Source organism: Scyliorhinus torazame, chromosome 12 (genome assembly GCF_047496885.1).
Source record: "Scyliorhinus torazame isolate Kashiwa2021f chromosome 12, sScyTor2.1, whole genome shotgun sequence".
Taxonomy (NCBI): Eukaryota; Metazoa; Chordata; class Chondrichthyes; order Carcharhiniformes; family Scyliorhinidae; genus Scyliorhinus; species Scyliorhinus torazame.
Genome location: NC_092718.1, coordinates 174,472,577 through 174,499,960, shown reverse-complemented (window position 1 = coordinate 174,499,960; position 27,384 = coordinate 174,472,577). Strand labels below are relative to the sequence as shown.

Below are 27,384 nucleotides of genomic sequence, written 5' to 3'. Positions count from 1 at the left end.
TACAAATGACCAATATGTTTTTGTCCTGTTGCTCAACTGCATTGAATTAGGCTTGAATGGGTTTAATTCATGTTCCCAAAGTACGCTCCAAGCAGACACTTCTGATACTGAGGGCGGGATTCTCCCAAAGGGAACAAAGTACCCTAGCGAGCGAGTTTAGCTGTGTGCTTCCTGGTGCTCACAGTGCTGAGAAACTCGTGCCCACAAGGGGCCTGAACAGGAACACATAGCAGAGGTAACACAAATCGGCATTTTGTCCAGTGGGGAGTTCTGGCGAGCAGAACTCCCCATTGTAGCGAGAGATTAGGACGCCATTTTTAAGTGGCATCCCAATCTCCGAAGCCCCCAAAACAATCCCCGACCCTCTCCCCCCGCCCCCCCCCCCCCCAAACCTGAACACACTATGGGAAGGTCCCCGCAACCTCCACCTCCCAAGCCAGGCAAACCCCAGCCCAAACACATGCACACCAAAAATGCCAGGGGGCCACCTTGGTGGTGCCAACCTGGCAGTGTCAATGCCAGCTGGCAGTACCCCATAGGCAGTGCCAGGCCAGTACCCAGGTGGTACCAGCAGTGCCAAGGCACCACCCTGCCCAAAGGACATGCAGCGGGGGGGCCTCCGATCCCCTGAGAGACCCCCACAAGTGGTGTTCCATCTGGTCCCTGTTTGTGGGGACCAGTGCTGAACAGCACTCACCTGAAGTCTCTGAGGCAAAGGGAATGAAGCTTACTGCCTCACTCTAATTTGCAGATTTGCCAAAAAATGATCATGCCCGGATTCGCATCGCAACACCTCGCGAGATTGCGTTGGATCTCATGAGGTGTGGTGAGCCGAGTAGATCCCGGGAGCGGAGTCTCCCAGCTTTCAACGGCCGCGCTGCGCCACGGCAAGCTGCTTTTATGGCGCAGTGTGGCCGTTGAATCACGCCCTAAGTTGACAGACTGTGAGGAACATAAGATTGGAATTCCAGGAATTGAGTGAAAAACATTTGCTGTGAAAATCACAGCCCATCCTGGGCTTATCATTCGTACACCAAAAGCGAATTAGTGCAGATGCTGTAAATCTGCAGTAAATAAAGAAAGAAAATGCTGGAAATACTTAGATGTCAGGCATCATTCATGGAGAGAAAACTGACCAAATGCCATTGAACTGAAATGTTGAACTGTACTTCATGGCAGATATCAAGATGCTGACGAGGGCATAGATAGTAACCTAGAAAATTGGAGCAGGACGAGGCAGCATGGTGGCACAGTGGTTAGCAATGCTGCCTCATAGCGCCAGAGACCTGCTTCGATTCCCGCCTTTGGTGATGTTCTGTGTGGAACTAGCACATTCTCCTGTGTCTGTGTGGATTTCCTTCTGGTGCTCTGGTGTCCTCCCCCAGTCTAAAGATGTGCAGGTTAGGTGGGATCACGGGGATAGCCCTGGGGAGTAGGCCTGGGTAGGGTGCTCTATGGGAGGGTTGGTGCAGACATGATGGGCCAAAAAACCTCCTTCTGCACTGTAGTGACTATGAATCTATGCTGATTCATTCGGCCGTTCGAGCCTGCTCCGCCATTCATTATGATCATGGGTAAGTAACCAACCCCATACCAATGGCATCACCCTGTCCCACACACCCCACAACCATAGCCCCTCCTTTCACATGACCCTCACCAGTTGGACAAGTACATAGCGCTGGGAGCAGGTCGGAAACCCCCCAGGCCAGCCAGGGTGGGGCACTTTCACCACCATGCCCCTGGCACCAACCCCAATCCACACACCTTTAGCCCCCCCAGAGGGCGATCGAACCCCACCGGCCTGCAGGCCACCCACACCCCACCCCACACCACATGCCAACAACCATACCACCCACCATGGAAGTGTGCTCTGCACTCACAGGTCACCAACCGCGGACCCCTTCTGTTTCTCACATCTGGACTTCTCACACTATGCATTATCTGTCCCCCAGAAGAAGGGGGCCCACAACCTCAAAGAGAGAGGGCAGATCAGATGGGTACTGTCGGACCTGCGACCCCCTCACCACTACTGAGCGGAGGGCTTTGGAGCTGGTAGCCGAGGCGGAGGTCGGCATTGGAAAAGCAATTGAACCCCCAATGGATTGTGATGTCCCCATGGCATACATGGCACCTCTGCACCCTCTCCTACTCGTACAGCCTCAGTGCGTCCTCCAGGGCTGCAGCGGGTAGGATGGTGGCAGCCATGTCTGGTTAGATACTGAATTCCATTGTCTGCAGGGTATAAAGTGCGGACATGCTGGCATGGTGGATACCCCCATGCCCGATCAGGCCCAACGTGTTACAAAGTGGCCCTGGTCTGCATTGCAGCCCCTGTCCCTGCATGTCACCCTCCACCTTCCCCTTCCATCGCATCCTGACATTCACACCCAGCCATCCCACCTGGCACTCTGCTCTCCGCACCGCACCCCTGGCTCCGTGGGTGCCCGGCACCAGGGTGGGGGGCGCTCTGACCCTGATACCCGTCACTGCTGCCAAGGATACCAATGGCTTGCCGCACACATGCCACCTGCACACTCTGCGGCCTCTGCCCAGCCTTCCTGTGGGATCTACTATGGGTGTCCTCCTTGGGTGGGCCTTGTGATGGCCCGCTAGCAGTGTGGCACTCAGTGGGCGGTCAATGGGGTGCACAGCAAGATGGCTGCTTTGCAGGCCACGGCAATGTCTGCCTGTGCCTGTTCATCCCAGTCCCGGGAGGGTCACACCAACCCCACGGTCCATCCCCTGGTCTCCCTTCCCTACACTCCCCTGCCCTGACAGAAGCTTCCCTAGCCAGTGGCAGCACCGGCAGCCCATGGTTGCGACTTTGTGAACATGCCCTACCTCCAGCTTCCCAAATTTATATAACTACAAGTGAATCTTGCCATTGGTAATTCCTTCTGGCAGATGGGAAGCATTGCTGTAGGTCTGGAGAATACTGGTTCGGGCCTGTTAATGAAATGCCAACAGTGTTTACTGTCCAATTTGCATCGCCACGCCGATGTGCGGTGTATACCGCTGTTGAGAGGCCAGAGCATGGCATTCCGTTTGACAACCAGTTGCCGGCCATGATTTTCTGCTGGCGCGCGATTCTCCGCCCAATCATGTATCCCGATTCCAGTGCGGCCAACGCGGAATCCTGCCCACAATGATTTGGCCTCATCTACTTACTTTGGTAGCGAGCTCCACAGGCTGACTCTCTGGGTGAAGACATTTCTTCTAATCTCTGTGTTAAATGGTTTATCCTGTATCCTCAAACTGCGACCACTGGTTCTGAACACCCCCATCATCGGAAACATCATTCGTGCATCTACCCTGAACATGCGCCGGAGTGTGGTGACTCGGGGCTTTTCACAGTAACTGCAATGTTAATGTAAGTCTATTTGTGACAATAAAGACTATTATTATTAGTCATGTTAGAATTTTATATTTTCCTATTAGATACCACCTTATTCTTCTGAACTCCAACCAATACAATCCAAACTGACTCAATTTCTCCTGATTTGTCATCCTGCCATCGCAGGAATCAACCTGGTAAACCTTTTCTGCATTCCCTCTGGAGCAAGAACATCCTTCCTCCATTGAGGGGACCAAAACTGCACACAACATTCCAGGTGTGCCCTGTATAACTGCAGCAAGACATCCCTGCTCCTGTATTCAAATCCTCTTGCTATGAAGGCCTGCACACCATTTGTCTTCTTTAACGCCTGCTGCACCTGCTTGCTTCTCTTCAGGACACCCAGGTCTCATTGCATATTCCCCTCTCCTAAGTTATGGTCATTAAAATAATAATTTACCTTCATGTTTTTGCTACCAAAATGGATATCCTCACATTTATCCAAATTATACTGTATCTGCCATTCATTTACCCACTCACTCAACTTGTCCAAATCACACTGAAGGATCTTCCTCACAGCTCACCCTCCCATCCAGCTTTGTGTCATCTGCAAATCTGGAGATATTACATTTAATTTTACATGCTAATCTCTTACGTGGGACTTTGTCGAAAGCCTTCTGATGGTTTCAAGTCCACAGACATTGGAGGCAGTCTGTCAGCTCAACCTTCTGGAAGATTCCAATTGGGAAAATTGAAGTGGGTGTTTTCGAATTTGAGAGCACCCTTAGTTGTTTGCATTGAAGACTTCAAACAAACAGGCCTGAATAAACTAATAGGGATATCAGGGTCAAGGGAAACCCTTCCCTAGGAGCCATGATGGATATAGCTTCAGCCTGTCATCCTGCCACTGGGGTACGGAGCATCTAGCTTGGATGGCCACCTGACCTAACACCGGGATGCCACCTTGACTGAGCTGGTGGCCTCAAAGCGTAGAGGCGGTGGGCCATGTTGGCGGCAGAAAAATACTTGTGCCATCGTAAAACGGTGCCGAAGTGGGATCTTAATTGCTGTATTTGGCTGCCTGCCTCCGTAGGCAGTCGACCAGATTCACAACTCACTCTTGGGAAATTGTCAAAAAGATGGCAGGGAATCATCCTGATACAGCTCCCCTAATTTTCCCCTAATTTTCCAGACTTCCTCCCTCATCTTCCTCCAACCCCTTTTCCTTGGACATGGAAAATTCTACCCAGAAACATCTATCTCGCTCTCCATAGATACTGCCTGACTATTGATTATTTCCAGCTTTTTCTGTTTGATTTCCAATACTAAGCCTCTGAAATAAACACTAATAAGGTGAACTTGGATATATTTTTCTTTTGTAATTTTTTTCCCCTCCTAAACCACAAGCAGAAAGTTCTTCAGAGCTATTCTGACTGTCTCTCTTAATGAATGCTGTGAAAACCTAGCTTGCACATATAAAAGGCAGTTTCTGCCACACCTCTGCCCGAGGTTATAGTGGTGTGGGTGGTGCAACTCTGATGAATTTTCTAACCCATCCGTTTATTGTAGTTAATGAGGATTCCAGAAAATGAGTCAAAAGTCATTTATTTCCTACTCACACTAGGAAATAAAATAGCAAAGTAACAGTTCCAGTCCCAGCTGGGACCATCCTGAGATGTCAGCTCATTCCTGGGCTGGCTTTTATTCCGGGGAATTAATGAGTCCGCTGGTGGGGTTCCGCACCGCAATGACAGATCACACACTCCACAAGCCCCAAGGGAGATCAATCAGGTCATCCCCAAGGGAGATAAATCAGGTCATCCCCGTGGGGTCTCGTGAGGGTTATAACAGTGTTATTAAATGATTAAAATGTGTCTAGGGATGTGGGATGTGTCTAGCTTTTGCACAATATTTTTCAGTGACTTTGATGAAGTAATGACAAATTTTATGGCCAAGTTTTCTGACAGTGCTAACTGGATGACACAATAAATAGTGCATATGGAAGTGGAACGTTGCAAGAGGATGTTGATAGATGAAATTAGTTGATGGAACAATGGTTGATGCAATAAAGTGTTGAGATTTGTGAAGTCACTCACTTTGGATCTAAGTTGGATCGAAGTTACTTCAGAGTATATTGTAAATGGTGATAAGCTAGGATCTGTGGTTGAACAGAAATAACTAAAGACTAAATGACAGGTTAAAAAAGGCCTTCAAGGACACTGGTCCTAAATTATGATGCCTCTCTGTATGGCATTTGAGCCGTGTTATCCCATTGGTGGGATGACAGCACGGAAGACCCAATAGCATAGATATCTAGGACCCTGGCCGATGCAGAATGTCGCTACGCCCAGATAGAGAAGGAAAGGTTGGCCGTGACATATGCGGTGAAAAAATTCTATGAGTATGTGTCCGGCGCCACTTCTTTATCACCACTGACCATAAGCCTCTGCTGGGTTTCTTCAAGGAAAATAAGGGGATTCCCTCCATACCCTCAGCCCAGATCCAGCGTTGGGCCTTGTTATTAGCAGCTTACGAGTACAAGTTTGAGTATCGCTCGGATGTATAGATAGAAAACGCAGACCCCCTCAGTCGACCCCCGCTTCCTGTGAGCCCCCCCCCCCACCCCTTCTCCAGCAGTAACAGATGAGGTCATGGCAATGCTGAACTTCATGGACATTCTGCCGGTGAAAGCTGCACAGTTCCATACATGGACACAGAGGGACACAGTTGGCAAAACTACACCACAATCATCCTGCACTGAAGGTTACTGGGAAGCCCCCTGACCACTGTGGTGGTGTGCACACATAGGTGCAAAGATCTGTGAGATGAAAATAAAAGTATTCCTTTGAATTTATTTTTCACAGTCAATTTCATTGCACCTTAACTTTTTCTGGCCTGTCTGAAGTCTAAAATCTTTGAACTGCATTGTTTCCATTCAATTTTAGAAGTTCTCTGATTGACTGTTTCAGGCAGTTTCAAAGGGAGGATCAAGATTATTTATTTATATAGCTCTGCAAGGATCCATTAACACAGCGGAGCAGCTGTTTTTCTAACCGCAGGCTGTCTTTTTGTTCTCAGCGCTTGAGGTTATCCATTATTAGCTTGTGGTCTCTTACAATTTATCAAACCCTAGCTGAGCTGATGTAGAGGCCAGTTCCTACGTTTTCAGGAATACTTTGTGTCCGGGGTTAAACCATATTGTATATCACAGGATGTTAATGTCCTTCAGGACACAATTATGCTTAGTCATATTTATAAACTTCTAAACCTTTATCCAACAGTTGGACTGGCCTTTTAATTTTTATTCCCTACTTCATAGGTGAATCAGTATTTTAATCTTATAAAGATCCTTTAAAACAGAGATGAGGAGGAATTTCTTCAGCCAGAGGGTGGTGAATCTGTGGAACACTTTGCCGCAGAAGGCTGTGAAGGCCAGTTCACTGAGTGTCTTTAAGACAGAAATAGATAGATTCTTGATTAATAAGGGGATCGGGGGTTATGGAGAGAATGCAGGAGAATGGGGATGAGAAAATATCAGCCATGATTGAATGGCGGAGCAGACTTGATGGGCCAAGTGGCCTAATTCTGCTCCTATGTCTTATGGTCTTACGGTCTTAATTCCATATTTATAGGCTGCATTCCTTCTCAAGTGTGCACATTACTGTGTAAGTGGATGTTTGAACAAATGAATGAATGAGCACATGAGTGAGTCAGTGAGCACATGAGCAGGTGAGCACTGAGTGAGTAAGCACATGAGTGAGTGAACATGTGAGTGAGTGACCACATGAATGAGTAGGTACATGGGTGAGTCAGCACAATTAGTGTGTGAGCAACTGGGTTTGTGAGCAAATGGGTCAATGGGTAAATGGGTGAATGAGGAAATTAGTATGTGTGTAAAATGGAGAGTTGGTATGGGAAGAGAAGTAACAAAAGAAAGATAATGCTTGTTTTGATGTACAGCCATTCCCAATAATCTCTGCCACAAACCTGTCAAGTGGAGCCTATTCCTATCATATGAGAGTCTGAACTGAGGGAGTCTTCCTCAGCTTTGATGGTCACCCATTACCCACCCAACCCCCCAAAAAACTGCCTCCATTTCATTTTCCTTCCGAAGTGTGCCCTGCTGCAGAATGAGGGTGAAAATGAATCTCTGGAAGGAACTGCTTTCTGATCACTCAGACTGCTGGCTCATCAGTCAGGATGAAATAATCAGTGGAAACAGTTAATGAGCTGGAAAATTTGCCTATCGACTTGACATAGTAGATATATGTTAATTTGTTTTACCTTGGCAGACTGCCTGAGAGGATAGATGTTTACAGGCATCTGCATCCAGCTTTTCTGGATGGTGGCCACTTCAAGAAACTCAGTTTACCACCTCCTACCATGGAGTCTGGGTATTCTTCAATGTGGGAGGGTCACTCTGGCAAGTAAGAGGTATGCTGTCCTCCTTTGAAAACCAGCAATATAATTTTGAAAGTAACATCAGAAAATGGCACAGATTTGTTACTTGTGCCAGCCCTGTCAACTTTTGTGCATAGCAATAATTCAGGTGGGTGCTTCTACACGAAAACTGGAGCTTTAAGTATTGTTTTCCATTGTTTTCTAGCCAATAATCCAACTCCTTTGAATAACTAATAGCCTAACCTTGGAAAATTCCACAAAAACAGAAGATTGCTTGAATTCCGAAGGGCTATTTGTTCCTCTACTTTTGACTCAACAACAATATTGATGGGGGAAATACTAACGACCAAGACTTTGACATGTCTTATCAATTATATTGTTGTGGTTTAAATGGGTAAAAAAACAAATGAAGGATATTTGTACACCTATAAATGGTGAGAGCTGAAACACTGGTGAGGTGGTGTAGCATTGACTGTGAACTAAGTCAAGAATCTCTCTCCACCAAAGAAATTTGGTGTACCTTAGTTTTCACTTCACCAACTGGCTTGGATCCAGTTATTATAGAAATAGGTTGATTGTTACCAAAGAGCATTAAACTGGATGATAGGGTTTCTTTCTAGAGGATAGCACACAATTCGGAAGGAGTGATGGTTAGTTTGTATTGCATACAGGTCATGCCTCACCTGGAGTATTGGAGCCAGTCTTACCGACTCTGAAATGTTCTTGTCATTAGGAGCAAAAGCTGAGCACAGTGGTTGAGGCTGGTCACATGGGGTCACGATTTTCCGGGAGGTGGCCAATTAAGGATGTTGGGTGGATTTGCCAGGCTGGTTCCCAATCAGAGGGCCCAAAGCTGTGGATGGCCGGCTGCCTCACTGGGAGATATGAGCACTGTTGCTGTAGGGGACAGAAAGGATGACTCCAAATGGAAGCACTTTCTGAAGACTTCTCAAACAAAATATAAGGAAAGGCCACAGCTATCTGGACATCATTGTGGAGGGGGATCCTTCCCACAGGGATGCATATTGCAGAGGCCATTAACCTCTGATCCCTGTAGCCATTTCATGAGTAAATTGAGAAGAGACAGCACTGACACCAACACCACCACTCCATCCCCCGGCAAACATCTCACCCAGCCTACCGCTGGGAGGCTGCCTACTGGGCTATGGCCATAACATGATGGCAGGAAATTCCTGATGGCAGCAACATCTTGTCTTCAATTAGTCCCTGAACTGTTTAATTTTCTACCTGCCACTGCTAGGTGAGGAGTCACTGCTGCATTAAACCCATTTCTGGTCAGATTGTTTGGACACGGGCAATGTTTTGGGGACCCAACTTGATCCACTGGGGGATTATTTGTAACCTGCAAGAAGATGTGAACTGTCAGTAGAACTGTATTCCATCGCAATCTATGACTTTAATGTTGGCATATTAAATGTTGGCACTTTACTATTACCTTCCAAGCGACATGACTATTCTTGCTTCAATTATAAATGCAGGAGAGCATCCCAGGAGTACCACCAGGCACACTTAAAAATGAGGTGACAACCTGGTGCACCTACATAGACAGAGCTAAATGATCCCACAGCAAAGGGTTAGATCAAAACTCTGCACTCTTATCATATCCAGTCTTGGATGATGGTGGACAAGAGGAAGTTCCATGAATATCCCCATCCTCGCCATTGTCAGAGCCTCACATTAAGATGGCCAAAGAGAAGGCCAAAGCATTTGTAACCACCTTCAGCCAGCGCTGCCGAGTAGATGATCCAAATCAGACTCCTCCTGTGGTCTCCAGAATAAAAGAAGCCAGGTTTTAGACATTTCAATTCAATCCACTATAAGTGCACCCTGTTTTCAGTGGCAACCACAAGATATACTACAGCAACTTGTCAGCACCACTCAAACCCATACCTTTACCAGTATCAGCTACGTGGAAACATCGCCACATGTATGTCCCACTCCAAGTCACACATGAGCCTAATTTAGAAATATATCACTATTTTTTAAATATTAATTTACGGGATGTGGGCGTCGCTGGTTAGGCCAGCATTTATTGCCCATCCCTAGTTGCCCTTCAGAAGATGGTGGCGAATTGCTTTCTTGAACTGCTGCAGTCCTTCAGGTGTAGGTACATCCACTGTGCTTTTAGGGAGGGAGTTCCAGGATTTTGTCCTAACGACAGTGAAAGAACTTCAATATATTTCCAAGTCAGGCTGATGACTGACTTGGAGAGGAACCTCCAGGTGGTGAGGTTCCAAGGTATCTGATGCTCTTGTCCTTCTAGATGGTAGTGGTCATGGGTATGGAGGGTGCTGACTGAGGAACCTTGGTGAGTTACTGCAGTGCATCTTGTAGATGGTACACACGACTGCCACTGTTCATCAGTGATGGAGGGTTTGAATGTTTTTGGGAGGAGGAGCAATCAAGCAGGCTGCTTTGTCCTGGATGGTGTTGAGCTTCTTCAGTGTTGTTGGAGCTGCATTCATCCAGGCAAGTGGAGAGTATTCTACTACACTCCTGGCTTGTGCCTTGTAGATGGTTGCCAGGCTTTGGGGTGTCAGGAGGTGAGTTACTCGCAGTAGGATTCCTAGCCTTTGACCTGCTCTGGTAGCCACAATATTAATGTGGCTAGTCCAGTTCAGTTTCTGATAAATGGTAACCCCAGGATGTTGATTGTGAGAGATTCAGCGATGGTAATGTCATTGAATGTCAAGGGGCAATGATTAGATCCTCTCCTGTAGGCGATGGTCACTCGCTAACACTGGGAAAAGTCCTTAAACACATCCCCTAACAGCACTGTGGGAATACCTGTACCAACATGGATTGTAGCAGTTCAAAGAGGCTGCTCACCACCACCTTCTCAAGAACAATTGGACTTTCTGAATTCTCCCTCAGTGTACCCGAACAGGCGCCAGAATATGGCGCCTAGGGGCTTTTCACAGTAACTTCATTGCAGTGTTAATGCATGCCTACTTGTGACAATAAAGATTATTATTGTTAATTTACAATTGGCAACAAATGTTTAACTTGTCAATGATGTCCACATCTGTGAATGCATATAACTATATATTTTTTTCAAATACATTCAGTGTCATGCCTTCGAATTGGAGTGCCCTGAAAGAATCATGCACAGAGCATGAAAGGAGTTGAAAGGGGTTAGAATTTACAAGCTTGAAATGAAATAAGTGGTGCAGGAAAAGCAAACTTGTGGAATTAGATGTGTATGCTTATAGCGAGTGCAATTTGGCATTCTATGGGTAGGATTAAGCAACAAGTCATAATGTTGAAGTGTATGTCTCTACTCTGCCACCTCTGGTAATGTCATTGAATTGTACCCTGCATCTTCTAAACAGCACTGCTTTCACTTACTGTATCTACCACCTTCTGCTGTGCCTCTGAACTTTCACTTTCCAAGCCATCCACCCCAAGGGAAAAAATAATTCTCTCCACTGCTGACTACAACATAGCCAAAGTTTCCATAATGTTTCCGCAAACAACAGGGGGAGATGGTGGTGTAGTGATGATGTCACTGGACTAGTAATCCAGAGATCCAGGTTCTTAGAAACAATGTGCTGGTGGACTGGGTCGAGGCAGAGGCGATTGGCACTAAGTCATAATGCTCGTTTGGAGAGCCGATGCAAACACGATGGGCCGAATGGCCTTCTGGGCCGTAACAGTTCTGTGGTCCTGTGATTCTTAGAACAGATGGAGACTCAAAGGATGACAGCTGCCCCTCTTTGTAGAAGGATCTCCTGAGGCTGCCTGTAGGTATTGTGTTTTTCACACATCCTGCATTTCAGGCGGGAACTGGCAGGTTGTTGCTCACAAAATTGCAAAGCCACCGGCAGTCGTCTCCTCGGACGCCATTAGAGTGGCACGTGCCTACCCTTTCCCCTACTGCTCTGATGCACTGTGAATTGCCTGATGCCACACATTCACTGCCACTATCTACTATCCCCTGGGGAAAGTGGATGTGCTGATGGCTGGGAGAGAGGAAGAAGTGCCATTGATGGTTAGTTGTTTTCTATCACCTGGAAATACTTTTTGAATCTTATTAGTTGGCATGTTCTGCTATTCTGAGGTACTGGAGTGGCCGGAACAAAGGAAGTATGTGGGATGAAACTGCTGGGCAGCTGGCCCTCATCCTCCTCTTTATCATTACCACTGGGTTGTAATTGATGAGGGAGAAAATGGCTCTTGCTCCTTCTCCTCACATATCATCAAAACGATCATCTCCACAATCTTCATCACAGTTGCTGTCTGCAAATAACAGAAGACATTAGGAATGAGTGAGCATTACACTGCTGGAATGAGGGAGACAGAGAAAGGCAGCAGAAGTTTATTTTTGTGTCATGTGAGGGCACATGTGGTGTTCAGTTACTAACCCTACATCGGCAAGATGCTGCACATCTTCTAAATTAAGTGAGTGTCTATGGCAATGTCCTCAAAGTCAGTTTGGGATTTAAAAGTTGAGATGCCTTCAGCAAACATTGCCTGCCCATTTCCTGAGTGCAGTATGAAGGATTAGTCTCAGCCTTAAGATTGTGAAAAATGATCTGGTGCCCTGGGTGAGCAGAGAAGAAAGGGAGATAATTCCCAGCCTGAGGTGAAAGGTGGTGAGCTATACTTCTTTCTATTCCCTTTGAAGCAAAAGAAAGGGGCAAGAAAATCTGTAACCTATCTTCCAGGTTCCAGTCTCAACCAACAGTTTCCATGGAGCCAAGTTAGAAATGGAAATTCAGCTCCCTAGTTCCGACACAGTCACCAGTGAAGGAGATGGTGTGACGATTTCATCATCCCCTCATGCACAACTCAGTAACAATCTGGTACATCTCAGTAGAATGGCACATAACTGTAAGGCACGTTCTCCTCCTGTGGTGAAGAGTGCAAACTGCACATCCCGGCAAACTGACCACATTGCGTGGGAGAATATTTTGCCTCCAATCGTTTATTTTTTGGTGCCCAACAGCTGAGCAGTTATTTAATCTCGTGGTTAACACAATAAATCATCATGTTAGGCGAAAGTACATTTTAAACCATTTACAAACTATTGTAACTATGCCTGACTGACGACAGTGTTATTTGATAAAATGCAACATAAATGTGCTTACTGGAGCAAGGATACTCCTCCATGTCACACACTGTACTATCCATAATGACCAGTGAAGCCGTTGTGGTTGGGAAACCCTGCACAATGTTCCAGGCGAATCAGAATCTAATCTGCTACATCTCTGACTGATTGAGGGCATGATAACCAGCTTGAAGTCAACATAATGGGCAGCACAGAATCTGGTGGAGCACGAAACACAGGCATACCTTCTCAAAAACCATCCATGCACACTCATGATTAAATGATTGATTATTATATCAGGATCAGGTCACCAGCCACCAATAGGCTCATCGTATTTGCACTGAGGGACGTGTGAAATGATATGTTTTCTTGTTATCAGTGTGAAAGTGATCAGTTAAGACTTTAAAGAAACGTTTATTGGAAAGAAGAAAAGTGCTGTTGCACTGTTTTTCCACATGTACTGGAGTATCGGGTGAACACAGTTCTATGAGTCTTCTCTGGAAAACAATATATTATGATCAAATTATCAACCTTAATACAAATGTTGCCTCCTCACATAAGCTGGAACACACTTTTGGATGTTTGAGTTGAAATATTGTTTTCTAATTCTATTTTCTCTATTTTCTTGGATATATGTTTACTCATAGTCCATTTTACATGGCCTTGTAAGGATATAAAAGATACAGAAGGTTTGAACCCTGTCTCAACTTGTACGATAACTGAAATCTCAAAGGATTTTCATAGAATCATAGAATCCCTACAGGGCAGAAGGCTGTACCGCCCCTCTGAAAGAGCACCCTACCTAGGCCCACTCCCTCACCCTATCCCTATAACCCTACCTTTGGACATTAAGGGTCAATTTAACATGGCTAATCCACCAAATGTGCACATCTTTGGACTGTGGGAGGAAACAGGAGAATCTGGAGGAAACCCATGCAGACCTGGGGAGAAGGTATAACTCCACGCAGAATTGAACTCTGGTCCCTGGCACTATGAGGCAGCAGTGCTAACCACTGTGCCGCCATGCCACCCTTTTTCAACCATCACTGCTAGTATGTCCAGCATACTGCAATGAGTGCCAGCATGCATTATGGCAGTCTGCCAGCTCGCAGTTCTTCCACCTCCTCTCAGAAAGCCTCCAAACAAAATTGTTTAGATTTTGCCTGCAATTTCTTGCAGAGCATAGATGCATATAATCCCAACCATGCTGATGTTGCAGTCAAAAGGAATTGGCTTGAGGGCATCGGTTCACAACAATTTTAATGTAGTCTCCCCTTTGCCTTTTGGGCGATGACTTTGAATCTAGATAGCACCCTAATGTTTTCGGCACATGGCCTCGCTGTGCTGCTACCACGCGCCTAAATGACTTTTGGGAAACTCTACTCAGTTCCTCATCAACTGGCTTTCTTTGCAAATTGTGCACAATTTAACCCAGTTTGGACCAAATTGTCTATCTCACAAAGAGGATGGCTGTCGAGGAAATAAAAGAGTAAAATGAACAGATAGTGTTCAGGACACTTTTATAAGCTTGGTGATCAACATCTTTTATTTGGACAGAGTAACTTTAACGTTGAAGTTGATTTACAATATTTGATCTGGGAATGGTTGATATCCAAAATGAAAACAGGTTAATTTTCCCAACTAAGAGCTATGTCAATGACAACCATTCAGAGAATAGGGACAAGGCCATAAAAAAAAGGAACTTGTGAAGTTAATCAGGAATTTCATTGGTAGAGACAATTCGATTTACATGTTACAGGCAAAACTCATCTGTCTGGAATCAGTCTAACATGTCACTTCTGTTCATAAGGGTACATTAGCCAGGTTGAGGAGGCGTACAATGCCATATTTACTTCCATCCCGTGCAGTTCTGTTGTTTCCCAGTGAGAAAGAGTCCATATGTGTACAATGGCGCAGATTTTCCGTTCTCGCATGCTCCATGTATTGTAGTGGGAAGGATGAGAAATTCAGCTAACCATTTAAAGGTGCATTGACCTCGGGCAGGAATTTCTGAGCAGGCAGGAAATTCCGTTCACTATCTTTTTGGTTTTTGACATGAAGTAAATCATTACCAAGGAGGACAATTTTAACATTGCAGTGTTGCTTACCATAACAGTGTGGGAATATGCCACGAGTCCTGGAATATTCAAGTCTAGAAATCCCAAAGGCAGGATTAAAGGTCTTAGCACCAAATGAACTGAGGCAGGAGGTCAATTGAGCAATGTTACAAAGGTGAACGTAGGTGGTCTTAGTGATAGCATGGACACTTGGTGGGAAGCTCAACTTGGGGTTAAACATGACGTTGAGGTTGCGAATATTTGGTTCCCTCTCAACCAGGTGCCAGGGAGATGGATCGATTGGGTGGTTAGGGAACAGAGACTCTGGTGGAAGAGAACGTTTTGGGTCTTTCCAATATTTAGTTGGTTAAAGAGGTATAGTTATGATTGTGGAAGCAAACAGGAGAGTGAAATTAGGCTAGGTCGTTAATGTGGAGAGAAAATCAGTGCAGATTCACATGGAGTGTTCTTTGCTTGATCTTCAGCACCTGCTTCTGTCCCATATCCAGGTCCATCGAAAACTAGACAAACTAAACACCTTCATCATGCGATTCATTACCAACAATATAATGACCAACCCCGACTTCCACCACCATCTGCCCCTCTACTCAACTTTTGCTAGGTATTTGGAATGTCACTAAAAGCATCTAATAACCCAAGGAATTGTGAAGGGAAGTCACCAGTAGGCCAAAAGGCAGCACACAATTTGCCATTGTGTTAATAGATTTTTTAAGGGGAATTATCTTTAATCCTCATTCTGCAATTTCAGTTAGCAGAACAGTTCCTTTAAAGCTGGCAACACTGAGTGATTGATTTCACTCAGAGCCTGGCATTGTACAAACCCATATAACTCACTGTGTGAAGTGACAAGCCAGAAAAGGAGCCATGTTATGCAAATGATGGGAGGGGCTAAGTTATTTAAAAGGCTGAGATCCTGAAACATTTTCAGAGAGATTCTGAAAGCCTGAGGTGAGTGACAGTCTGCTTCCCGTTCTGGGGGCTGTGTAGGTCACTTGCTGACAACCTGCAGGCCCTTATTTGTATCAACATTGGAACTAGGGTGATAGTAGGGACAGTGACATGTAAACAAGACTTTAAATAACTAACCTCTGCTCTCATGCTTGGGATGAGCTTTAGAATTCGGCTCAGGACATCTAGAATCGGAAATAAAGAATCTGAGATTTTTTTCAGGCTCCTTAATTGATTATTTTAGTTTCAAATGCAGCTGAATTTCCATTATTCACAGCTTCATTTTCTGAACCCTTAGATGAACTTATGTACTAAATATGTTTGCTTTTTTTCAGAATGGCACCTATTTGGGTCTTGGGTGTGCTTCTCCCCGGGTTTTTCCTGTGTCAGGGTGATGCATCCCTAGCAGGTAAGAGACTGAGCCCAGCTCCTCAGATCTGTCTTCTCAGTATAACCTGTGGCAGTAACGAGATTGAATGGCATATCTGTGCTGATATTTTATGGGAGACCTATTGTAACAATGATTGATTTAACTAAATATAGACCAGTTCATATCAGACTTTTTGGCACAAAGGTGTCCAAAATCCTCACCGTACATGAAGTGGAGGCTGGGTCATGGGTTCTTCTGGACTGTGCTGAGAAGGAATTAAAGGAGTGTTGACGCTTTTCCCTTGGTGGTAGCTCAGTCCTACTTGCAAGTTATGTATCACATAAGGTATGTATCCAATTGTTCACTCTGCAGGAATTCCAGGCATACCTGACTCAGTTGTGAAAGCTGCATATTTCACTGAAGAGGGAGATTCGTTCCAATGAGGTGCCTTAATTATGATCTTAGCTGATCATGAAATGAGAAACCTGTCATTTCTCTATCTAGACCTTCAGTATTTTTGTATGGGCTACGAAGAGTCCACACTTAGAAAACTTATTTTATTTGACAATAGCTATTATATACACTTCCAGTAATTCCCTACTGCGTCGTCTCTAGTTGATGCCTTACTGGCCGACTCTATACATAATCAGAGATTGTTAACTATCCCGCGCCCCCTTATCGGGGGAGCTTGTATTCCGCAATATCCACGGGGGGTAGTTAATCACCCCTACCCTATAAGACCCGTGTGGGTTATAACAAGTATTTTTTGACCTCCAACACTATTCTGTGTGCTTGGGGATCGCTAAACATTGGTTAGCTACATTCTCCGTGATCTGATCAAATACGGGGAGAGGGTCTCCTCAATGAATCAGAAACTCTACCTTATGTAGATGTTTTAATGGCTTTGTTTAAAGCTTTTTTAACTAGCCAGGTTTTTAGGTAAATATATCCATGTGACCATTAACCTGGATTTCTGTTTGTGCCGTTTCACTTACTGATACAACCGTACACTTCATATTGATAAGTAAATGAAATGCAAACAAAACAATACTATAAAATCAGCCACTGGACAACAGGGTTGGAGTTGACATGTTAGCCATGTTCGAATTCAGGATTTCACTGGTAAGAGGTCACTGAAATTCAGCTAAATAACTTGAAACATCTTAAGTTTATGAAAGGGTGGGACCGGATAGTTTTTTTCTGATGCTTTTGTAAGGGCAGGATTTTTCAGATGGTGACGTTTCTCACTCAGTCACCTAGAGTCACGAAGAATGCATCCTCGCCGATCACAGCTGCCGCACATCTATTTAATGTTCCAAGGAGTGTTATTTGGCTGGAGGTAGGATTTCAGTCCCTCATCTGTAGGAAATCCAATCTCAGAGCGCTGCCTTACCGTCTGATTAGTCAGCATCTCTGTAGTCCCAGCATGACCCCATTGAGTGATGTCCACTGCTGCCAGTTTAAATCCCCAGGATCAGATAGGTCTGAGGCCATGTGGTGGGAGATGGGAGGACAGTCCCTTGTTGGTGGAGAAAAAGGGCTGAGGTTTTGATGGCAAGGTCAGGTCTGGAGGGATCACCCAAAGGGTTGGGTTTGGGGGCAGACGATTGGGGTAGGCTGCCCGATCACGAAAGACAGCCAGTGATGGAGTTGCCCATTTCTCTGCCCGGATTCCTTCATCCCTCCTTTCCCCCCTCCATTGCCGAACAGGGTAACTTACCAAGCCTCCCACTGAATCTTTCACTCCAGCAAAAAAAGTGGCAAGGGTCTCATTTGTGTGAGAGTGGAGAGCCCCCCCCCCCCCCCCCCCCTCCTCGCGCACCCATAAAATCACAGATATGTTGGTGGTAAGCTGAAAGGCCAAGGCAAGGCCACGTGGGAATTTTAGCAGTCCCGCCCCCCCCTCCTTTCGCCTGCAAATCTGTTGGCACAGGACTGTAAAACTCTGCCCTACGTTTGTGGTTATCCCTTTGCTGCATGTCATAACATTCTCAGATTAAGCTCAAAGGCAAAGAAATGCAGAACTGCAGGAAAATATTTGCTCCCTCTGCAGATACTGAACCTCGGCCCTTTGTAACTTTGATGAGAACCATGGTTACAAACAGTGTTGTGGAGATTACAATGGCAGCTAGTCCTACATGCTGCAATTGCAAACTCTTGTCTGGCATGTTCACTGAGGGCTGTATTAAACGGATCCTCACCCTATTAGCTTTGATCCCTGATGGACACATCCCACAAGGTGTTCAGGACAGTGCGTGCCTGGAAAAGCAAAGAGTCATTGGGGTTCTAATGTGCAAAATAGGCGAACAAGTGAATAAAGCTGTTAAAACATGTTTGGAACCTAGTTATTAAAAATATGAAGAGGGTGCAGAAGATGTTCTTGAGATATGAGAGGCATACTTATGAGGAAAGACTGTGGAAACTTTACTATTGCAGAGGCTAAAGGGAGTTCTGATAAAGCTGCTCCAAATTCTGAAGGGTGTTGGTAAAGTAAATCATGAGAAATGTTTCCATTGGATCAGAGTCAGTAACCAGAGATGCAAATTTAAATTCAAGGTGCGGAACTAGTTAATAATTTTTATGATAGAAAGTTCTTCCAAAAATAGTGATAGAAGCAGAATATACAATTGCTTGTAAAAGGTCAGTAGTTAAGTATTTGGCAATAAAAAAGATATGGACAAAGAGCAGAGGAATGGAGCCATGTGGTTAGGTTTTTCGAAGAGTTGGCAGTGGCTTGATGGATCGAATGGCATTCTATGCTGTAAGGTCACATGAATTGATGGTCTCAGGAGATATTTTGTTGTTATATGAGACCTTAGATTTTATGCTAAAATATTGTTGAGTTTATTGAAATTCGAAGTTAAACACTGAAAATAGTTACTTGTATACATAATTCAATCAGTTGGGAAAGTAGGTTTTCTCAAACAAAGCAGAAGCTGAAAATGTTGTGGATTTTTAAAATTCATTCATAGGCTGTGGCCATTTCCAACAAAGCCAACATTTTATGTTCACCCCGAGATTTCCTTGAAAAGTTGGTGGTGAGCTGCTTTCTTGAATCACAGTGTTAGGTGGGGATTACGATCAAATGGCATATAATAAACAATGCTGTTCCACATCAGGATGTTGTGTGGCTCAGAGGGGAACGGGCAGATGTTCCTATATGTGCCTGCTACCCTTTTTGGGGTGGAGGGTATGAACGTTCAAGGTGCTGAATGGAATGTTGATAAAAACAGACTGCTCTGTCATAGGTGTCAACCTTCTTGTGTATTGTTGGAACTGCATTCATACAGGCAGGTAGAGAGTACTCCATCACACTCCTGACTGTGTCTTGTAGATGCAAATGCTTCCAAAAAAAGCTTTGGGAGTCTCTCACAGCTGAATACCTGTTGTGTATTTCATTGAGTAAGACTAATACATGCTCAACTACAGACAGCCATTATTGCAAAAACTTTGGCCAGGATTCTTCAGCCGCGCCCGCCTGACGACCAGAAATTCCAGTCCGAGGTCAACGGACCTTGACATGGTCCCCGTCCCTTCGGTAGTAATCTTGCGGCGGGCGCGGCCAGAGAATCCAGCCCTTTACCTACATCTTCCCAACAGAACGTGCTGCAGTGGGGGCAGTATAAAAAACACTTGGCTTTTGTAATGTACCACAGCTCCCAGTCGGTGGCTTACTGTTCCAGTCACATTACGTAGGTGGCCCCTATGTTGATAGTTTCAGAAATGGTGCTTTCCATTTCTCATCCCAAGTCTGAAGCCAGGATTTTCCGGCCGCGGCAGGTACGGCAAGCCAGCCAAGGGCCATTGATTTCGCCGATTGGCAAATCCGGCAGGTGGGCGGGACTGGAATATCCTGCCCTGAATATTATCCATGCCTCGTTGTCTGGAAATAGACCGCATCAGTATTTGAGGAGTTGCAAATGGAATTGAATGCCGTGCAATCACCATTGAACAATTATATTCTGACCTTATGATGGAGGTTAGTTAGTCAAAGACAGTTGGGTCTGGGATACTGCCCTGAGGAATTCCTGCAACAATGTCCTGGAGCTGAGATGATAGACCTACAACTACCACATGCGGATAGAATTAGATGAATGGCCTGTTACTATGCTGTATGCCCTGTTCAATTCTATATAACCTATGTAGTCATATTTCCTTGTGCTGGATATACAAAGAACAAAGAACAAAGAAATGTACAGCACAGGAACGGGCCCTTCGGCCCTCCAAGCCCATGCCGACCATGCTGCCCGACTAAACTACAATCTTCTACACTTCCTGGGTCCGTATCCCTCTATTCCCATCCTATTCATGTATTTGTCAAGATGCCCCTTAAATGTCACTATCGTCCCTGCTTCCTCCACCTCCTCCGGTAGCGAGTTCCAGGCACCCACTCCCCTCTGTGTAAAAAACTTGCCTCGTACATCTACTCTAAACCTCGCCCCTCTCACCTTAAACCTATGCCCCCTAGTAATTGACCCCTCTACCCTGGGGAAAAGCCTCTGACTATCCACTCTGTCTATGCCCCTCATAATTTTGTAGACCTCTATCAGGTCGCCCCTCAACCTCCGTCATTCCAGTGAGAACAAACCAAGTTTATTCAACCGCTCCTCATAGCTAATGCCCTCCATACCAGGCAACATCCTGGTAAATCGCTTCTGCACCCTCTCTAAAGCCTGCACATCCTTCTGGTAGTGTGGCGACCAGAATTGAACACTATACTCCAAGTGTGGCCTAACTAAGATTCTATACAGCTGCAACATGACTTGCCAATTCATATACTCAATGCCCCAGCCAATGAAGGCAAGCATGCCATATGCCTTCTTGACTACCTTCTCCACCTGTGTTGCCCCTTTCAGTGACCTGTGGACCTGTATACCTAGATCTCTCTGACTTTCAATACTCTTGAGGGTTCTACCATTCACTGTATATTCCCTACCTGCATTAGACCTTCCAAATGCATTACCTCATATTTGTCCGGATTAAACTCCATCTGTCATCTCTCCACCCAAGCCTCCAAACAATCTAAATCCTGCTGTATCCTCTGACAGTCCTCATCGCTATCCGCAATTCCACTAACCTTTGTGTCGTCTGCAAACTTACTAATCAATGACACCAGTTGGTATTGAGCTTTCCCATTATTTGTCATTGAATCCAATTTTGTTTGGGATTCCGGATACTAGACTTGGTCAAATGCTGCCTTGTTGTCAAGGGCAGTCACTCTCATTTCACCTCCGGAATTCAGCTTTTTTTTTTGCCATATTTGGACCAAGGCTGTAATGAAGTCTGAAGCTGGGGAAACCTAGCAAAACTCAAACTGGACATCAGTACCAGAGAGTTAATGCAGTAACAACGGAAAGAAATCTTACAGAAAATAAGTGGTGGGTTACAGTTCAGTATTCAATAAACAGAGGCTGTTAAACTTATGAGCCTTACCTGTGAAACATATATTTTCTTTTACTCTGTGATGTTGCATTAACTGTGATTTAATCCCATATTCAGTTAGATGAAGCATTACATCTTAACTACCTTCCATAAGTTTAAATTATATTGATTGAAATAAAACCATTTGTTGGAATTTAAAGTGGAGGTGGTGGCCCTGTCCATCAGGGGGGAAACTTCTAGCTCAGTGTGCCATTTTGTGTAGCTCAGTCAATTAGCTGTGATTGTGGGTTTAGCCCCCATGAAAGTGAAAGCCCCTATTCCAAGAGATCAGAGGGCAGCAGCTCTTTATTCACAGCAGTGTTACTAGAAGCTGTGGCCACTGTTGGGACTGAAACCAGGGGCGTCATTCTCCGCCGGCGGGAGTCTCCGTTCTGCCGGCGCTCGGGGGTTTCCCGACGGCGTGGGGGTGCCCCACAATGGGAAACCCCATTGACCGGCCGGTGTTACGGAGACTCCCGCCGGCCGGTCGGCGCAGAAATGTGGCGGGGCGGGTAGGAGAATTTCGCCCCAGGTATCAATCAGAACGGCAAGGAAAGTTGGAGAATGAGGTGAGTGGGGCAATAAAGGAGGTCCCGGCGAGGAGTGGGACAATAGTCTGGAGGCCAGGGGAATTGATCAAGTTGAGATGTCTCTTCCCACCAGAAAGATCTTCCATGTGGCATAGGGCGGGAGAGCACAAAGGCCACTCCTCCCCTGCCACCTCGCCACCATCCCGCTCTGCAGTCAGGCCACTGGGGTATAATTGACAGCTTCATCATGTGGTGTAAGCACCACCATCATCGGTATACTGCTGGCGGCAGGAAGAGACACTGAATTGGTCATTAATTGTCCCCACAAGAGCCTTGATTGGCATAGTTGGGCTAACCAACAGCTCATCCTGCACTGGTAAAATTCCTTCTGATGTGGATGGGCGATACACATGGCACCCCACGATACCCCACCAGATTTTACACAACACTACCCCCACAACCAATCTGCCAGTCCAATCCTGTGTTGGGGGGATAGGGGGTTACACAGAATTCTGTCCATAAGCTCTATCTAATAGACGTGTCTCTGAATCTTGTGTTGTGAGACTGACTTGCCCTTTTTCTGATCCCACTGTAGAATCTGAAGAACTTATTGGACTGGAGGAGAGATCATTTGTGTAGGTATATCTTTCAACAGGTATTTCTCTCAAACTAGGCTGTCTGTAAATGCCAGCACAGTAACAATGTTGGATTTTTGCTGGCACTGTACTGTGCAGAATGGGAACCCCAGGATATTATAATCATTGAAACACATTCAAAGAACCAATCAAAACGTGCAGGAAATCCTACATTTGAGATGTTGGAGGCCTTCTTTCTCACTACCCTTATCCTGAGATAGTCGCTCTGCTGCCAATTGCAATTCCAACAGGTCATTAGGGAGAGAACAGTTGTATGGTTCTACAATACCAATGTTGGGGGCGATTCTCTGAGCCCCGCGCCGGAGAATCGGCGCAACCGCGCCACGACACCCCAACGCTGGTGCGCGATTCTCCGCGGTGCGGAGAATCGGCACCATTTGCGCCAGCATGGTTGGCTGGAATTGGTGGAGCCGCCGATTCTCCAGCCTGGATGGGCCGAGCGGCCGCATGGATATGACAGAGTCCCGCTGGCACCGTTCAACCCTGGTCGCTGCTGGCGGGAACTCTGCGCGAACGGTCGGGGGGGCGGCCTGTGGGGGGAGGGGGGATGGGGGCTCCGTCCCCGGGGGGGGCCTCCGATGGAGTCTGGCCCGCAATCGGGGCCCACCAATCGGAGGGCCGGTCTCTTCCCCCCCCCCCCCCCGGGCCTGCTATCCTGCGCGACCGGCCCCTGAACACCGACGCCATTTTTAGTCGGGGCCGGCGTGCTAAAGAAGGGTTGGTGGGCGCCGGGAAAGGAGGCTGGAGGGGCGTGAACTGCTCCAGCACTGTGCTGTTCCCCTGTGGGGACAGAATAGGTCGTTCCCGGGCCCGGTTCGCGCCGTCGTGAAAGGTGACGCGGTCACGACGGCGTGAACACTTGGGCTCCATTTGGGAGAATCGCCCCCGTTATGTTTCCACTGCTGTACCTGCTATTCTCACAGCTCAGACTAATTAATCATTGGTGAATTGTAATCACATTTGTGCTGTAGGCTGTTGTTCTTCAAGGTCAGTAATTATACCAAGCAAATGTTCGATCAATTAACACAGTTTGGAATAAACTGAGTGCGTAATAAGTTTGCTTTGGTAGATGCTTATGCTGTTCTGTGAAAAAGATCGAAGTCATTGTAGCTGACAATCCTCTGCAGTTCTGCATCATGGTTTGTGATATCACTAAATGTGAGATACCTCAGACATTCCACAGCTACCTCATACTGAAACTTGGCTTAAGCCTTAACACTGAACAGCCCATAAATCCACCATAGATAAGGACCACCCGACCTGTGACAGCTTCTGGGATTTATCTGAAAAAGGTTAGATTTGCTCTTGTTCCTACTGCGTGACCAGTGCTCATGATGTGTTTCTATCTCTACTATAGTCTAATAGTTAATAGTATGGTCGGAGGAAGTCAGATAATTAATGAAAGGAAACCATTTCTAATCTGACTTCATCCAAAATTCTAACAGTATTTATATTTGATGGTCATGACAAGGAAGTAAATCACTTAGGCTGGATTTTCCTATGGGGTTCGCGATCCTGACATTTACAGAGTCGGCCTTCCAATTGGTTATCCCCATGTTTGCCATCCTTGGATCGAGCTCTTATTATTCCTGGTCCAATCAAAGGGCAGGCAGTTGGACCCTCTGCAGCCCCACCATAAGAGGTTAAAGCAGGTCAGATACAAAGTCAGAGACTAAAGTTTCAGACAGGCCAAGCCAGTAGGCCCCTCTCTTTAGAGGCGGCATTATTTGGATTATAGATGTGGCTTTGCCTTATGGCTGCAATGGCCCACGACTTACTACGAGTAGGCTGTCTCCATGGAGCAGCCTCTGCACTGGACAACATGCCTATGGTGCTGTAAAATTGCTTCTAATTGCCCTTTAAGTATGTAAATTGGCTGCCCATCTCCATTCAGCAGGCAGCTGATCTGTTGCCTGGTGGCGTGAATGTCACCTGAAGGGGACAGCTTGCTATTGTCCTGTCTCCAATTTCACCTTCCTGGGACCATGAAAATTCAGTCAATAGTTTTTTTCCCCTCAGTAACTGGTGAGCATGTTTCCAATTGGTCCTTTTAAAGAGATTTGCAGAAAGAAGAAAGTTGCTGTTGTCTTCGTCTATTCATGCAGGATCACCATTTCGTAGAATCATAGAATTTACAGTGCAGAAGGAGGCCATTCGGCCCATCGTGTCTGCACCGGCCCCTGGAATGAGCGCCCTACCCAAGCCCATACCTCCACCCCATCCCCATAACCCAGTCACCCCACCCAACACGAAGGGCAATTTTGGACTCTCAGGGCAATTTAGCACAGCCAATCTACCTAACCTGCGCATCTTTGGACTGTGGGAGGAAACCGGAGCACCCGGAGGAAACCCACGCAAACGCTGGCAGAACGTGCAGTCTCCGCACAGACAGTGACCCAAGCCGGGAATCAAACCTGGGAACCTGGAGCTGTGAAGCAATTGTGCTAACCACTGTGCTACCGTGCTGTCCCCAAATGCATTTCCTTCATCTCATTTAACCAGCAAGTGATGGAAATGAGCAGACTACCTAAGACCTTGCTTGAAACTGATAGTTTGAATGTTGTAGATGGTGTAAACACAGAAGGAATTCTTGTATCACCTGCTGTACTTGATCTGGTGGGCAGGTTTCACCAAACACTTCGGACTCAGTGTGAGGAAAGTTGCATTCCACTTCATGTGCCACAACCAATGTCACTTCCTTACTGTTCCTGACTGCGTTGAAATTCCACAGCAGGTCTGTCCATTGTTATCAAGATAATTCATAGAATTACATTTTCTTTAACATTTGCTCCCTCTTATTTATTATCCAGCTATGTACCCCAAGAATCTGAAGTTGAAATAGATGGCTTGGAAACACGAACTCACATAGGTGAGTTGTGAATCAGTTTTAATCACAATTGAGAGTGAGAAGGGTGCAGACCGGATCTGATTGTTATCAGCCGCACTGGATCAAGGGTTGAACCTTGCTCTTTCATAAACACATAAATGCTGCAATAATTTCAAACTGCATTCCTGTCACTGTGTAGTGAACCGATTACACATTGAGGGTAATTTGTGTGATTGAGTGAGTCTGTTTGCAAACTCGGCTTCCCGTTTACCCCTGAGTTCAGCTTCTGACACTTTAGCCACCACATCAAAAAGACAATCTACTCGCTGCTACTGAAATGTTTATTCATATCCAGCTTTAAGTATTTCAATGCTTTCCTGTGCAATTTCCTATTGTCCACCTTCGGTAAATTTCAGCTCATCCAAACATCTGTGCAAGTTCTTCCTTGCATCAAGGCTCACTCATCCATCACCTCTGTCCTTGCTGGGCTTAACTAGTTCCTGATTCCCTAATTTTTCCAATTTAAAATTCTTGTCCCCATGTTTAGTACCATGCTCTCCATTTCTCTAGTCTCCTTCAGCCCTACAATTCACCCTTGAACTCTCTGTTCCTCTGAACCTGGCTTGATGCATTCCTCTTGCCCTTTCATTGAATACTGTGTCTACAGTTATGTTTGATGTGGAGATGCCGGCGTTGGACTGGACTGGGCACAGTAAGAAGTCTTACAACACCAGGTTAAAGTCTAACAGGTTTATTTGGAATCACCAGCTTTCAGAGCATAGCTCTTTCATCAGAGCGTAGCTCCGAAAGCTAGTGATTTCAGATAAAGCTGTTGGACTTTAATCTGGTGTTGTAAGACTTGTTACTATAGTTATGTCGACTGCATACTCTGAAATTCCCTTCCTAAACACCTCTCTCTCTATGACTTTCAGCTCTTTGATTGAGGATTTGGCCACACCCGAAAGCTTATTCCCTGGCTAAATTTTGTTTGCATACACTTAAAATGCATGGGACCTTGTTCTACATTAAAGGTGTTATAACATGCAAGTCATTGCTGGTCATGTTCTCCAGAAATTTCACATTAAAAACTTTGCTGTTAAGAAAGGATTCCGCACATCGGGTTTTCAGCAGATTCATGTCGGGCATTTATTTTCTATCAATCATCTGTCATGTTGCCCTCACAATGTGGTATTTTCTCACATATGTCCTTATAATAGAGGATTAGAGGCTTCTGTCTTAGTGAGGGGGGTAGGGATGGTGGTGGAGTGTGCATGGATATGGATGCAGATAACCCATGTGGGTCCATTCACTACAGGTAGGATTACATTGTACCAATTCATTCTCAGACATTAGCACTGAGGATATCATTGAAGTCTGCCATGGCCCCAGCCATCTATTACAGGAGCTCTGAAGTGGGGCTTATTGCCCCCATAGAAAAAATATGTTCATCCAACACCTTTAGAGCATGATCCTACACATTTGAGACACAGGCTAAGGAACCTGGGATGTCTTCATGAAGCTTATGCTTCCCACTTCCAGATCTAACCTTCACATCTGACTGACCAAAAAAATCAATGCATGAAGGATAAACGGGGGCAGGTTTCTCATCTTGGCAGCTCTAATAAGGTTGTTAAACTGCTTCCTGCACTTCAAAAGAGGCCTAGCATTTAAGCAGCTGGCACTGCCTGCCACAGCTACCAACATCTACAATACATTTCACGTTCTTAACAGGCCTTTGCCCACTGACC

General features: G+C 45.7%; 1 protein-coding gene across 2 annotated transcripts in view; it reads left to right on the top strand.

The window, feature by feature from the left end:
* Positions 1–27,384, top strand: part of LOC140386754 (uncharacterized) — a 167,580-nt gene that overhangs the window by 130,788 nt on the left and 9,408 nt on the right. For both annotated transcript variants that reach the window (XM_072469412.1, XM_072469411.1), the window contains 3 exons: positions 16,168–16,241; positions 22,749–22,788; positions 25,620–25,678. In XM_072469412.1, the coding sequence (XP_072325513.1) occupies positions 16,169–16,241; positions 22,749–22,788; positions 25,620–25,678 (172 nt within the window). In that variant the 5' untranslated portion in view covers position 16,168. The remainder of the gene's footprint in view (positions 1–16,167; positions 16,242–22,748; positions 22,789–25,619; positions 25,679–27,384) is intronic.